General features: G+C 38.8%; 2 protein-coding genes across 2 annotated transcripts in view; one reads left to right on the forward strand and one right to left on the reverse strand.

Annotated features, from left to right (window-relative positions):
* Positions 1-613: 613 nt before the first annotated feature.
* Positions 614-8,144, forward strand: RBP4 (retinol binding protein 4). The gene is given in 7 exon segments (XM_009277767.2): positions 614-682; positions 685-776; positions 909-1,044; positions 1,690-1,826; positions 1,986-2,092; positions 3,869-4,081; positions 7,953-8,144. Coding segments are annotated over 7 exon segments (768 nt in total). The 3' UTR covers positions 7,967-8,144.
* Positions 8,145-9,556: 1,412 nt separating this feature from the next.
* FFAR4 (free fatty acid receptor 4) overlaps positions 9,557-14,717 on the reverse strand; it is a 5,998-nt gene continuing 837 nt past the window's right edge. Inside the window, exons 2-3 of the mRNA XM_009278022.2 lie at positions 14,046-14,174; positions 9,557-10,265 (exon numbers count right to left, since the gene is read on the reverse strand). Coding sequence (XP_009276297.1) covers positions 9,858-10,265; positions 14,046-14,174 — 537 coding nt within the window. The 3' untranslated portion in view covers positions 9,557-9,857. The remainder of the gene's footprint in view (positions 10,266-14,045; positions 14,175-14,717) is intronic.

The following is a 14,717-nucleotide window of genomic DNA, read 5'->3' on the forward strand; positions in this document are numbered from 1 at the left end:
GTTCTGCCACCTTTGCAGTACCACACAAAAGCACTCTTTTGCCATCCTGAAGATTTGCAGGGCCCCAGTTCCTGCCCCTGGGAGCTGATCATGAGATTGTTTAGCACCCGAGCCAGCCTTTGGGAAGCAAGAGGGAACCAGTTATGAGGACCTGAAGAGGTTCTGGCATGACCAGGCTTTCAGAAACATTAGCAGAAACTTGCAAAGTATGATGTTTGCCATTGTTTATCAGGAGAAGAGAGGAAAGGAATTTGGAGAGGAGGTGGAGGAAACAAGTCTGCACCTTGTAACTGGGTTGAGCACATTGGGTAAGAGGGACTTGGGACTGCAGTGTGTAAAATCACAGAGGAGGTGGAAGCAGCTCACTCTCTCCCATGCAAAGATGGGGTGCCTCTCTTCTCTTTTGTTCTCCCCACACGTGCACACCCCTTTGCCCAGGTGTGAGCTCTGCCTTCGGGTTAGGAAAACCAAAGAGAGACATTTGCTCCTAGCCCCTGCTTGGCTGCAGGTCAGGGTCAAAGACCACCTGAACCCATGGGTGTTACGCAAGAGGCTGTTGTGAAGGGGCCCCAGCCTGCCGCATGCATCAACCCGCCTCCCTACTCCCCCTCCAATGCTGGCTTTGTACCTCAGGGGGTTGCGAAAGCCCCAGGACTACATAAAGCATTCCCTGTCTGCACACCCTGTCACTGCCATCAACACTTGGGCTCTCAAGAGGCTACAGGGACCGGCACTGTCTGTAAGGGACCCTGCTGCGGTGGGCTGGGGACAACTGGGTGCTTTGCCTGCGCATGCATCAGGGAAAGCTGCACGATGCCCTGGGGACGTGTCAGGGCAGCCTTCCTCCCTTCCCCGCTTGTGCGGTAGAGCCTGTTTCTGATGCTATTCTCTGTTTGCTGTTGCTGCAGGGACAGGATGGCCCACACGGAGAGAGCTCTGCCCTGGCTGCTGCTGCTGGCACTGGCCTTGCTAGGCAGCAGCACCGCAGAGCGGGACTGCCGAGTAAGCAGCTTCAAAGTCAAGGAGAACTTCGACAAGACCAGGGTAAATCTTCTTTCTCTCCTGGATCTGTGATGTCTTGCCTAGCTCCTCTTCCCAGGCTACAAAATCTGGCATTCAGTAGCACCAGTGTGTTCATGTTTTCAGTCAAAGTCGCAGACTGCAATACTGAGAAACAGCAGAAGCGTGTGATGTTGCCCACACCTCCACAGATGCTGGATCCTGATGCATCTGGTAAAGGAATACTGCAGAAACTGAGGTTTAGCAGACTGGTCTCAAACTGTATGGTCTAAACAAAAGTGTAGTGACTTGGTTGTTTCTATGAAAAATTAATACTCTGGTGTTTTCAGACATCATTGCAAGGAAAAAACCATTTATACATAGATCCGTCAAGATCTGCCAGCTGTTACCCTCTTCCCACCAAATTTTGTATTCTAAATACTGGAGAACTGCAGATACAAATAAGATACCAAAAAATGTCAATTCTTTCACAAACCCTGGCTGCACTAGGACATATTGGTGGGTTTATGCTGTTGGAACAGCTAGATTTGTTTCTTAGGTACAACTTTAAGGCATGGTGTCAAAGATCTGCATGTCCTCCCCTCTGTCACCTCCCCTAGTTTGTAATGTCTGTTTGTAATTTTTTCCATACTTCTGGGTCTAACTGCAGCCTTTCTTATTTCCTTGCAGTACAGTGGCACCTGGTATGCCATGGCAAAAAAAGATCCTGAGGGGCTGTTTCTGCAGGACAACGTGGTAGCCCAGTTCACCGTAGATGAGAATGGACAAATGAGTGCCACTGCAAAGGGCAGAGTCAGACTCTTCAAGTAAGCTGTTTGCAGTCTTCCTCTTGTTCCATTTCACTAGGCTTCTGCTACGCTTACTGGTGCTCTAATCCTACCTGCTATCCCTGTGCTAGTCACACAGTCACACTGAATCTGTGGTGTTAGGTTTGAATGTGATGTTTTCTTTCTCTCTGGCTACAGTAACTGGGATGTCTGTGCTGACATGATTGGCTCTTTCACTGACACAGAGGATCCTGCCAAGTTCAGGATGAAGTACTGGGGCGTTGCCTCTTTTCTGCAGAAAGGAAGTGAGTACTTAGCTATAGAAGATGCAGAACTACTTGGAGCTTAGTTATGTTCTATGTCTATGCTGGGGAAGGAAAAAGTAGTGTTGGATTTCTTAAACACACTTAAAACACATAAAGCCTTAATGTGAACAAGGTAATCACTATTTTTCATATGGAACAGACGGTTGGCTGTCTTCAAACAAGTGAAGACCAGGCCTTTGTATGTCTTTGTATTTCTTTTGTTTGTTACCCAACAATATAATCAAAGGTCACTGTCTGGAAAGAAATGAAAGGCAGATGAAGTATTTTAAGTCTTGTTTTAGTTCAGAACTCAGTTACTGGATGCTTCTGTTCTCTCTGAAAAGCCTAATGTCAGACTTGGTCGAGCAGGGAAGCGGATTTTGCAATTGTTATTTTGCTTGGTCTCATGTCTGCAAATGTAGAGATTTATCTGTTTTAAGAAACAAATATGATCCAGTATATATATATATATTCATATTTTCCTGTCATCTGTCACTGCAAAATTAGTTATTGACCCAAGTAGAGATTCAGACACTTGTAGCTCAAGACATTTCCATGGATTATTTCCAAGAGAAGCAGGTGGAATTTGGAAGCGATTGGACCTCCGTTCTCTCCAAAAACACAGTTACAAAGAATGCTTTGACTGCCAATTACTCTTGAATTGTTGCCGAATCTCTGCGCAGCATGCTGCTGAATCATGTTTTCATGGATACTTCAGATTGCTGGCTGACCCCAGACTCTACCCTTCTAAAAACTGTGGTCCCCACCCACAGGAGAGATGGGGAACAGAACATAGTCTTGCCTTCATCAGCGCAGACTTAGTGCAAGGGAGGATCTTTTGCTCCAGGAGAGGAAGGTGCAGAGATGACACGTTTTACTGCAAACACCTAGGTTCACTTCTGTTAGCATAGGGTGTCTGTGTGACCAGATTTTTTATCAGATTACCTGGCTAAATAGTAATTGTAACTGTGAAAAATTGTGAAATTGTAACTGTGTTTTGAGAAGAGGGTTTATGATAGAGCTTGTAGCATATACACTTCTAACACACATGGCAACTGCATGATAATCTTTTTCCTTAAAAATACAGTTTAAGTAACATCCCTGGTAGGAAAATAGTTATGGTTTTGAGTAACCTGGAGCATGACTAGCATGACCAAGAGCACATTTAGCTTCTCTATTTATTTTTTAAACTATTTTCTGTCTGACTGTTCCCCTTTTTTGGTTAAAATACGAAAACTTTCTTTGTACTTTATGGTAGCTACCGTAATACATGGTTCTTTTTTGTGTTTGTTGCCACATTTTATAATGATATTCAGGCATGGATTTACAAGACATTTATTAAACATTCAAGGTCAGATTGGACGGGGCTCTGAGCAACCTGATCTAGTTGAAGATGTCCCTGCCCACAGCAGGGGGGTTGGGCTAGATGACCTTTAAAGGTCCCTTCTAACCCAAACTATTCTATGATTCTATGACTTCATGCTGCTCTTGTTCTGTGCCCATGTTAGAGGAGAAGCAGTGGTGCCAACCATTTCCTGTTCTCTCCACCACTGTCCCTGATAAATATGCTTATTTTCTTTTTTAAAAAAAAAACCTCCACCAAAGTGTGGAATTAAATACTGGACACAGGAATAAACTAAGAGCTAATCTGTTATCATTTATACCAATCTTCATCGTATTATTTTCTTTGCAGAGTTATGGCAGCAATCTCTTTAGATTTACTAGATTTTACTTGTGTCTCTAACACATTTGCTTCTTTGCTATGGTTTCTTCCAGATGATGATCACTGGGTGGTGGACACAGATTATGATACGTATGCTCTTCATTACTCCTGCCGCCAACTAAATGAAGACGGCACTTGTGCTGATAGCTATTCCTTTGTGTTCTCCCGGGACCCCAAGGGATTGCCTCCAGAGGCACAGAAAATTGTCAGGCAAAGGCAGATAGACCTCTGCTTGGACAGAAAATACAGAGTTATCGTTCATAATGGTAAGAACATTTTTTTCTGAATAATTTTATTTCAGGGTTTAATGACTAAAGCACTGGGAGTCTCTTGCTCATTAAATAGCAAATGCATGAAATCTTTTACTTAGTGGCTATAACATTGTATTTTTAAAACTGAAACTTGTAGTAAGTTATTTCCAACCTTTACTTCCCTCATCTGAAGGAAAGCTAAGGTGTATAGCTTTTTATGTGGCGTATCACATCAGCTGAAACAATAATTACAGGAAGTTGTAAGACAATTAAATCAATGTAGTATGAGTAAATATAGTAAGGATAAACTTCATAGTTCCTGTAAAGAGAAAATTTGTCTCTTTAATCAGAACTCTTTGCCTTTCTCAACAAAATAGTTGTTGAAGGGAATAGAATGTATTTTCAAAAACTTCTTTGAAAAATTCTTCACAAAACGCTTTTAAGGAAAACCAGAAGTCTTGGAAAGGGTGCCTTATAGCAGACCCTTTCTCACAGGCCCTCATGCCAACCGTTTCATGAAGGGTTGTGGAAGAGGGACATATCCCTCATACTGGAAGTATGACTCTATCTTGAGTCATAAGTCAGGCTGAGCTTGCAACACAGGGAAGGAGACAGATTAGTTCACTTGTGCTCAAGTATATTAGAAAAGGTCAAATTGTAATTTATGCTACATTAATCAATGATCTGGAAGAAAACGTAATATACTTACTGGTAAAGATTACACCCAGGTGGGGAATAGTAAAGAATGAAGAAGACAGATCAGAATATTTAGAACGAATAAAATAGTAGCGTACTTGTCCCTACCCCGCCTTGCATTCTGGAAGACACGATATCTACAGAAGACTTGACTGGTGAATCAGCTGAATGTGAACTCCCAATGTAATGCTGTAGCCAAAAGAGTTAATGTGATTCTTGGATGCATAAACCAAGGATGCAAAAGATGAATTTACAGACTCATATGAGACTGTTGTGCTTGGCATAGGTCTGCTTGCTATGTCACGTTTGATGATAATCATAACTGGAAAGGGTACCAAGGATGAATTGGAAGTTTCAAAGAAGAGCAGAGAAAATGACTGAAAGTTTGTAAAAATGTGTCCTCTAGTGAGTGCTTCAAAGACCTTGATCTTTTCTCATCAGAAAGAGGTTAAAGGCTGACCTGAGCAAAGTCTGTGCTTGCCCACACAAACAATGGGAATTGGATAATAAAGGACTTGCAAACATAGGAATAATAAATTAAAATGGATGGAACTTTAAACTGGACACATTCAGAGCAGAAATAAATAGCCATTTGTTTAAGTCCAAAGGTCATTAACCTTTGGAACAGTTTACCAAGAGCTGTTGTATGTTCTTCATCACTGAAATCTGTAAATCAAGATTAAAGGCTTTTCTAAATGACATGTTAGAATAAACTGGGATTGACTGAAGGAACTTTTGTGTATTATAAAGAAAGTCAGAACAGATGAGCACAGTCAGCTCTTGTGGCTCTATTACCTGTTCATCTGATTTATAAACAGAGAGTAATATATTGCCATGTTGTAAAGTAGGTATGCTGATAACAGGGTGCCTGAAAGATCTGCTAAGGTGGGTGGTGTTTAGAATACTGATTAGTGACCTGGAAAAAGTGCCTGACAACAATGAAAATAAAGATTTTGTCTTGAATGAGAATTTGGAGACAACATAAGAGACAGTTGAGATTTAAGGTAGTCAAGACTAAGAGACAGCATAAATGCAAATGAAATTGGCTTTTGTGAATGATGTGTATGATTGCATAAAGGGTAGGATAGAAAAGAAACAATGTCATATAAATTGATGATACTTTCTTGGTTTGAATGCTGCATTCACTGCTCTTCAAATGAAGTACAGCAAGAATAAAAATTTCTGAAGATGAGAAAACAAAATAATGAGATGATTAGGGATGTTTTTGTATTAAATCTAAGATAAAGTGTAGATATACAGCTGTTGTGCTGTGACTTTGAGAGGGGTGTGTTACGGTGGTTCCTTGCATTTCTGTCAAACCCAGAGAAAGTACTCTCCCACTGTAAAATCAGGATATTGGGCTAGTCCAAGTACTGGTCTGATTCAGCATGGTGGAACCTGTGTTTCTATTATTTCTACACTATATGAGGCTTGCAAGGTGATAAATGTATTGTCAATCTTTGCAAGAAAGTATAAACCAAAAAGAAAAATTGAATATATTCATTAATTCATAATTTGTGATATAACTTCTTCAAATATCTCAGAACTTCTATATAATAGAATGCTTGTATTTTTTCACAGAATATAGAACCAATAGTGTCATTTAAAAATAAAAGCTTGGAATGTCTTTTGAAAGTTCAGCCTTAAATATTCTTTGACTTCCCAACCTTAATTTAAAAGCTGATCATGCTGCCTCTAGTTTGTTATAGAAATATCAAATCTACCAAGCTGCACCAAAAGTGCTGCATTCTTTGTCTGCTACCCTAATTTATATTCAGATGTTAGGTGTTGAGTGCAGTGTCTGATAAGACTATGCGAGTTCCATACTGTTTGTAAATGAAAAATAGTGGCCTGGGTCCTGAATGCTGTCTGCTTTTTATTGAGGATTATGCCAGAGTTAATCTTTATGAGCCTAGCACCAAAGTATAAATGAAACTTAAAGCCAGCAATTTGCATTCTCCTCTCACTGTGATCAGGACCTGTAATTACCACAGTGTTAGTTGATTCTGAATTCTCCAGTATCATTAAGCCAAAGTTCCTGCAAAGCAAGTACATTTGGGAATGAGAAAATGATTGTGAGCTGAACTGAAAAAAAACATTTATTGAAAGCTTTATATCAGAAACTCTTAGAAAATTCACTTAATTCCTTATGAGTGGGATTGGAAGCCTTGCTACTTTAGTTTTAATTCTGCTATTAAGAGTTACAGAATTAGTAGCAAAAAAAAAGCCAACTTCAATTGCCTGTACTGACCTGCATTCAGTTGTTATTGTGCTAAAATTCTGACTGATGTTAATAGGTGGCTGCAAGAATAGGCTCTAATTGTGCATACTCTGCCGATGTCTTGAAGCTAATTTTTTCCCCAAAGATTTTTCATTAGCTTTTTAAATTAATACTGTACTCAAATTAAGTTCTCAAAAAAAACCCCTAATAGATGTGCAAAACTTACCTTGATGGAAATAAAAATCTAAAATATCTGTTCTTTTTATACTGGCTCTTTAAGGCAAAAGAGAAGCCTAGGAAATTATGAGTTTTTTGGTTGTAACTTGCATTGCATTTCTGATGGTAGCTCCTTTCCAAATATGGATCAGGCTGTGATACACTTCGTCTCTCAGAGTAATAGCTCAAGTTCCTTTAAGTTATGCAATGTGAGTGTGGATATCACAGTGGGACCGCTTGTAAATACAATACGACATCATGTTAGTAGAGTTGAAAGATGAATCTGCTGTTAGCATTTACTAGAAGCAAAAGTTGTGAATTAAAGAGTGGTATATTCCTTCAGCTAATTTACTATTGCCATTAGAAGTTTTGGAGGTCAGGAGATTCTTATGTTGTTGAAAGACATTCTTAAACTAATAATTTTTAAAAGGCAAATAATTGAAGCTTGTTAAAGTAAATAAGTAACTCTTTATCACTGATCTATGGAGTACCTTGTTTGCCAAAGTATTAAAATGCTCAGGACAGGTGTACCAAATTGGATGAATTCCTGTTTTGTTCCGAGTTGAAAATTTTTTTGAATTATAAACTGCAGAGCAAGGTACTGGCAGTATCATTACAAGTAAGAGACTGCCGGGCTCAAGAGCATTTTAAAGAAATTTGATATGTATGCATTTTAAATTTGGTGAAAGCTTGTGTATTTTAATTTTGTCTAGTGTGGTTGAAAAATGCAATTTTGGTTTTTGTGTGTTTCAGGATTTTGCTCTTAAGGAGATCCAAAACTATGGAAAGAAACCATGTAACAGCACCACGGATGTAAAGTTAACACACTGATCGGGTGTTCTCTTGAAAACCTTTTAAACGGCTTCATTTAGATTTTGAGTATATTTATCTGAGCTGTGTAGCTCACCTTGTTAATAAACCAATGAAACATTTTAATAAACTTGGATTACAGGGGATGCAAATTGTTTGTATGCACTTCTGTACATATGTAGACATTGGTTTTATTAGTAAACCGTTATCTTAATGCACTATTTTGAATTGGTGACAGATGGCGATAATGAAGAATTTAATCTTTCTTTTTTTAGTGGTTTCAATTTCTGACTAAAAGAGTTTTAATTAAAAAAAAACCAAATACATGTATTTGCTTTCTAAAACTTTTAATTTCTTTTCAAATACAATGTCACCTTTTTTCTAGGAAATACTGGAAATCGTTCCAAATGGAATTTCATAAAGGAGGAAGGAATTTCAGTGACCCTATATATCACTGGTTAACTTTGTTATATGACTACTGAAGACATAAAAAATATGCATCTTTTTTAAAGAACTATTTTACACACAAGTAAACATTTATTTATTTATTCTTTATTTATAAATTAACAGGCGTTGTGTCCATATTTTTAATTTGAGATGGAACTAAATTGGTCATTCACTTGGTGATAATACATGTTTATCATCGTTTCCTACACGAAATTGGTTAGTCTGCCCAAACCTATGTTCAGGCAGTCAGTTATCTAAGTGTATAATCAAGTGCATTTTTAAAATGGGATTGGAAAAAAGAGCAGATACTTTCTGAGGATGTACATTTTCACTAGAAAGTTGATCTCTCTTACTCAGTAGAAAATAGAGTAAAAGTGGATCAGGTGCCCTCTTGATATAGATTCACTATAACTTTATTAAAGTTAATGACACTTATGCCAACTGAAAATGTACCCTCATAGAAATTAATTCATCTGGTAAATACTTATTTCAACTATTTTACATTCGCCAAGTTCACTACCATATTCCTATTTATTTCAGTGTAAGTGGAGAATTCAATCCATTCGATTAAATTGTCCAGATCTTACTGGGGCAAAGCAGTGAAGTCAAGAGAATTTTACCTGCAGGAATTAAAAATACAGATTTAGGGGTTTTTTTTCCTTCTCTGGCATATAATACTATAACATAGTGACCTATTCCACCTGGGATAGTGTAGACACTAACATCCAATCTGGCACAGCTCAGACTTCAAATAATTATCTGGTAATGAAAGACAAATTTGGTTGTTCATGGTTACTTCTTCTTGCAGTGGTTTCTGTACCAGCCCCATGCCTTACAGGGTTCCCTGTACAACAGAGAAGAATCTCCCGACATTTACGTCTGAAATGGGCAAGGTTATACAAAATTGGATTGACAGCAGAGTTGGCAAAAGTGAATAACACTATCCAGAAGAAAACTGATGGCAAAATATTTAAATCTTTTTTGTAGTTCTGAACTAAAATTAAAAGAATAATTATTATAATTGGGCTCCACATGATGAAGAAAGAGATCATCAACACAAAGAGGTAAAGTTACTCACTTATGCCAACTGAAAATGTACCCTCATAGAAATTAATTCATCTGGTAAATACTTATTTCAACTATTTTACATTCGCCAAGTTCACTACCATATTCCTATTTATTTCAGTGTAAGTGGAGAATTCAATCCATTCGATTAAATTGTCCAGATCTTACTGGGGCAAAGCAGTGAAGTCAAGAGAATTTTACCTGCAGGAATTAAAAATACAGATTTAGGGGTTTTTTTTCCTTCTCTGGCATATAATACTATAACATAGTGACCTATTCCACCTGGGATAGTGTAGACACTAACATCCAATCTGGCACAGCTCAGACTTCAAATAATTATCTGGTAATGAAAGACAAATTTGGTTGTTCATGGTTACTTCTTCTTGCAGTGGTTTCTGTACCAGCCCCATGCCTTACAGGGTTCCCTGTACAACAGAGAAGAATCTCCCGACATTTACGTCTGAAATGGGCAAGGTTATACAAAATTGGATTGACAGCAGAGTTGGCAAAAGTGAATAACACTATCCAGAAGAAAACTGATGGCAAAATATTTAAATCTTTTTTGTAGTTCTGAACTAAAATTAAAAGAATAATTATTATAATTGGGCTCCACATGATGAAGAAAGAGATCATCAACACAAAGAGGGCTCGGAATAGTTTGTAGTCTTGCTGGGAAACACGAATCTGATGATTTTCTGAGTAGGCTAAACCAGCATTTAAACTCTGTCTTGATGCTTTTGTAATCTGCAGTAAAAGAGAAGAAAGTAACTTTCACTGAAACCTAGAAGAATTATTAACACATTTTTACAAGTGCAAAAGTAAATCTTGGCACATGATGTTTCTGTTTTGAAAAGTGACTACAAAAAAGGCATTGCAGAATTAGATTTCTCCTTTTTGTCAATGGTTCCATTTCAAACATTCACACTTCACTAGCATTTTTTCTCCCTCTCAGCTGTGAACTCACCTCAATATTAGTCAAGCTGGTTGTTCTCCTCATGGCTCTCTACCAGCCATAAATACTTTTCAGCATAAAATAGTCTTAATTACTCATGAAACCCCATTAACTTCAAATTATGACCTAATTTGTTCTATCTAAATAAACCCATTGATTTTTTTTCACAAATGCAAACTGGAACATAGTTAACAATCCTGTTGATGCGCAAGAAGGAATGCAATCCAATTCTCTTATGGCCATGCTGATATTGTAAGGTAGGTATTAGAAGGAGCATGAATTTATTACGGTAACTAAATCATGATACATTTTAAATTTGAATGGGATTTTACGTTTTTTTGTGTACACTTTTAGTTTTTCAGTCAGTAATCAGAATTTCTTTCTATGAACTAACCTGAAATCTTACAGATCCTTTTGTCACTATGAAAATCCGTGTCTCGTAAAAGTACTGTCTGATGTAATAAACCAGACTATGGGTAGTTTGGGAATCTAGTATTCATGGGTGTGAATCATCTGTCATTAGGCAGAATACTGAATCCCAAAGGCTTGCAGAAAACTCTAAATCTCATGCTTTACATCCCTGTCTTCACTGAAGTTGGCATAGCACAGTAAGTCTCTTACATTCACATATCTGATGCAAATAAAACAAAATTGAAATATTTAGCAAACAAACATTTAGGCTGAATAATTGGGATGCCATTTTACCCCCTGCGTGGGTAAAGAAGGAGTATTTTCAAAAGCCTCGATCAATTTGGTGTCTAAGTAGGAAAGTCAAAAGGCGTAAGGCTCTTCCTGCGAACACTAGTAATACTTAATAGCTTCCTAGTTCAGGTAAGGATGAAAATGGTTATATATATATCGAGTAACTTGTCATTCTTTCTGCAGTTTTCAGAATTTGTCACAGAGATAGATGTGTCACAGAGACAGATGGCCTAGAATAAATATTCATTAAGAAGCTAGACATCTACCAAAGTTTTCAACAGAATGTAGGTGTATGAATCAAAACCTGTGACCCAAAAATGGGCTTCTCAGCATCTACTGAGCCTGAGAAGGGGACAGTCTCACTAGCTGCTGCCCTGACTTAAAAGGGGCAGAGAATTCTGATGTTTTGAACGTGTAAAACTGTTCCAGCCTGATGATCTTCTGCTGTATCCATTTGGAATCCAGAAACTAGGCTAACTCCTCCAAACAATCCGATCCAAGAGTTGTTCTCAGAGACCACCTAACCTGTCTTAGGAAGAATGAGGGTTTCAGGAAACACAAAGGACTAATGTCCACTTCTAATATAAAAGTGGGAAAACCAAGTTCTGTACCCTCCTCAGCCTCCACTGTTCAAAACGGCTACAGAATGTCCTCATCAGATACCGTTGTATCTGTCCCATATAAGCACCCTCCATCTTTCCTGCTGGAGCTGCACAGCCTAGAACTAAGAATGCGGGAATCACCAGGACTGCAGTAAATAAGACGCAACTGCATCTTAAGGAAGTGCTCAACTGAAATGGGGTGGCAGTGATATGTTTTGGATCTCTTTTTGGTCTGCCTAGTATAAGGAATCTAGATACCTATAGTGGGCATCTGGAGCACACTCTGAGAACCAGGAACTTAGCAGTCATGTATATACAAGTACGTAACTTCCAGAACATGAACATCTTTACTAGTTCTAGCCTCTTATCCAAGTCTTGCCTGAGAGGGAGAACAACACAAAAACAAATAACTTAACTACAAATCATGGCTTCTAATCTGTCATTTTTGTCAGGGTTCTGGGAAGTGTTACGTAAAAATAATACTTAGTTTCAGATTAAATTGTAAAGTATACATTTGTAGAGTATATTTGTTAACAAATTTGAGGTCTTATATCTGTAGTGAATCATCACCATCATAGATGCTCTGTTATTTGAATACACGAATGCTTTGAACTGCTTCCAGTAACACTGAGCATTGTACTCTGTGTGCACTGGCATCACGGAGCGTTCTCACGAAGTGAGAGTGAATCAGCTCTTGGGAATGACTCGGATTAAGACATTCTCCAGCCGAGTTCTGGTTGCTTCCTGGAGAGCTGCGTGAGAGAGAAGATTCAGTTACAACAGATGGGATCCTGCTATGGGCCTCGTTTCTTTTTCAGTTCAGGAAAAATGCCAACGCATCTTAGCATCTGTGTTTTCCAGCTTATCAAGCTGGAAAAGAAACGTGAGCACGGCAGCATGGGGCTGTCTTGTAATCCAGTATTCCAAACACCTTTTTGGAGCTTGTAGCCCCCAAATACATGCCACTGTGTTTTCTGAATTTACCTGTCATCTGGAGTCTGCATGGACAAGAGGAACGCCATTACTGTCCCAGTCTCTGACCAAGGACTGTGGCATTCCTTGGCCTGCAGTTTTTGTAGTTCTTTCAAAGGGCTCAGGCTCCCCGCCCAGTTACTGCATGTTCTTTGCCTACAGCCAATACGAGGTTGCAAAAGGCAAGTGCTTTACTTCGCTAGAAGATGTTTACCCAATGCATTTACCTCAAGGTTGTAATGAGCTTATAGAGTGTACAGAAACTAAGAGCTGATGATTTTGACTACGAGTTTAAGCCTGATCAATAGGCAAGTACATGTAGAGCCCAGATTCTAGGTCCTAGGTTCATGGAAACATCTACGTGCAGCTCTGGTGCATGCACCCACAGCCCCTTGGTGCTCAGCATTCCATCAGTTAATTCCCTGCTCAATAATCTGTGTATTTTGAAGTTCCTTTCCAAAACCTGTAATTTCCTTATATATGAGAAGTTTAATTACCTAATACAGGAATCAAGAATCTTTTGGGGGCAGTTGCTAAAAACTAGGCATTGCAGCGCCTAGTTTGAAGATTTCTAGCTCTTTCTCACTCTGTTTTTGGAAGAGGAAGGGCTACGAAATCAGATGTTTTAAAAGGGATTTAGATAACTAATATCATGCTTGCTAGAACATAGATTAAAACTCTGTGGTGCCTGGTGTCTTGGCCTATATTTCAGCAGTTAAACCACATCCACTCAGAAAGAAAATGGAAGCAGAGTGTTTAATTTACAGTTTTTGTTCACAAAGTTTGAAATTGTGGAGGAATTAGTGTAATCTAACGAGATCTGTGTACTAAAAATACATGCAGAAAATCAGCAGATCTAAAAGGGGATGGATTTTTTCTAGTCCTGCCTCTCTTTGCTTTCTTACAAATCCCTTGTGACTCTGGAGTTTAGGCTCAAGGAAAGCAAAATCTAGTTTTTAGTTATTTCAAATGCTTGACACTTTTAGCATTTAGCAGATTGACAGACTTTCAATATGAACAGCGCATAAATGGGGAAGTGTATTAAATACTACATATAAATGAAGACAAACTTTGTGTTGGGCTTCTGGTAATGTGCTGTTCAAGCACGTTCTTAGTTGAAACATATAGGCTGTACAGGTTGAAGTACCTCATTTTATACCACATACTTACCATTTACTGAGCAAATGATGTCTATTCCCTTTAGGTGTATTTGTATTCAGTGACAACATGTTGATGCCTAGTGAGTTACTGTTTACTTCCCTTTGTTCTACAACAAAATGTAAAGGAAAAACATACCTGTAAGATTTTGGAATAACTGATGACAATGACTAAACCTGGTATTAGAAAGAAAACAATGGCAAAGGTCACATCCCAAACTATTTCTCCTGCAATGCTGGGCCAAACCAAGGTGCAAATCTGAATCTCCTGTTTACAAAGAATAAAGAAGAAAATCAACGTTGTACAGTTATTTTTACTACACAGTTGTCCTTATCTCCCTCTATGCCTACGGAGAAAACAGCTGCAGGCTAAATCAAGTCTGTGAAAGCTTTCTACTCAAGCAGAGCAGTCAATTAATGTATTACTCCATGGTTTTAAAAGCCCATACAATTACCAATAGATGTGTTGTCCACAAACTAAATATTGCCATAAATTTCGTATCAAATGCTAATGACAACTTTAAAATTGAAACTTATAGAACTTAATCATGTATTCGAGTGTCATGTTGGGTGTACTTCTGTACGCATTTCAAAATACTAGGCAGAAAAATCCGTGCATGGCCACTTCGTACAGAGGCTGCCGCATGTGCTGGGCAGCTCTCCCAGGATGCTGACCCCTCGGTAAGGGGGAAGTGTGCTGAAAAGGGGACTTCCGAGCCGCGCTGGGGAACGCAAAAAAAAATGCAGCCGATGCGCATTTCGCATCTAATGGGAGGGCCCGCCGGGAGAGCGGGACGGGAGGGGACGGCGC

This window comes from Aptenodytes forsteri, unplaced genomic scaffold (genome assembly GCF_000699145.1).
Source record: "Aptenodytes forsteri isolate BGI_AS27 unplaced genomic scaffold, ASM69914v1 Scaffold15, whole genome shotgun sequence".
Taxonomy (NCBI): Eukaryota; Metazoa; Chordata; class Aves; order Sphenisciformes; family Spheniscidae; genus Aptenodytes; species Aptenodytes forsteri.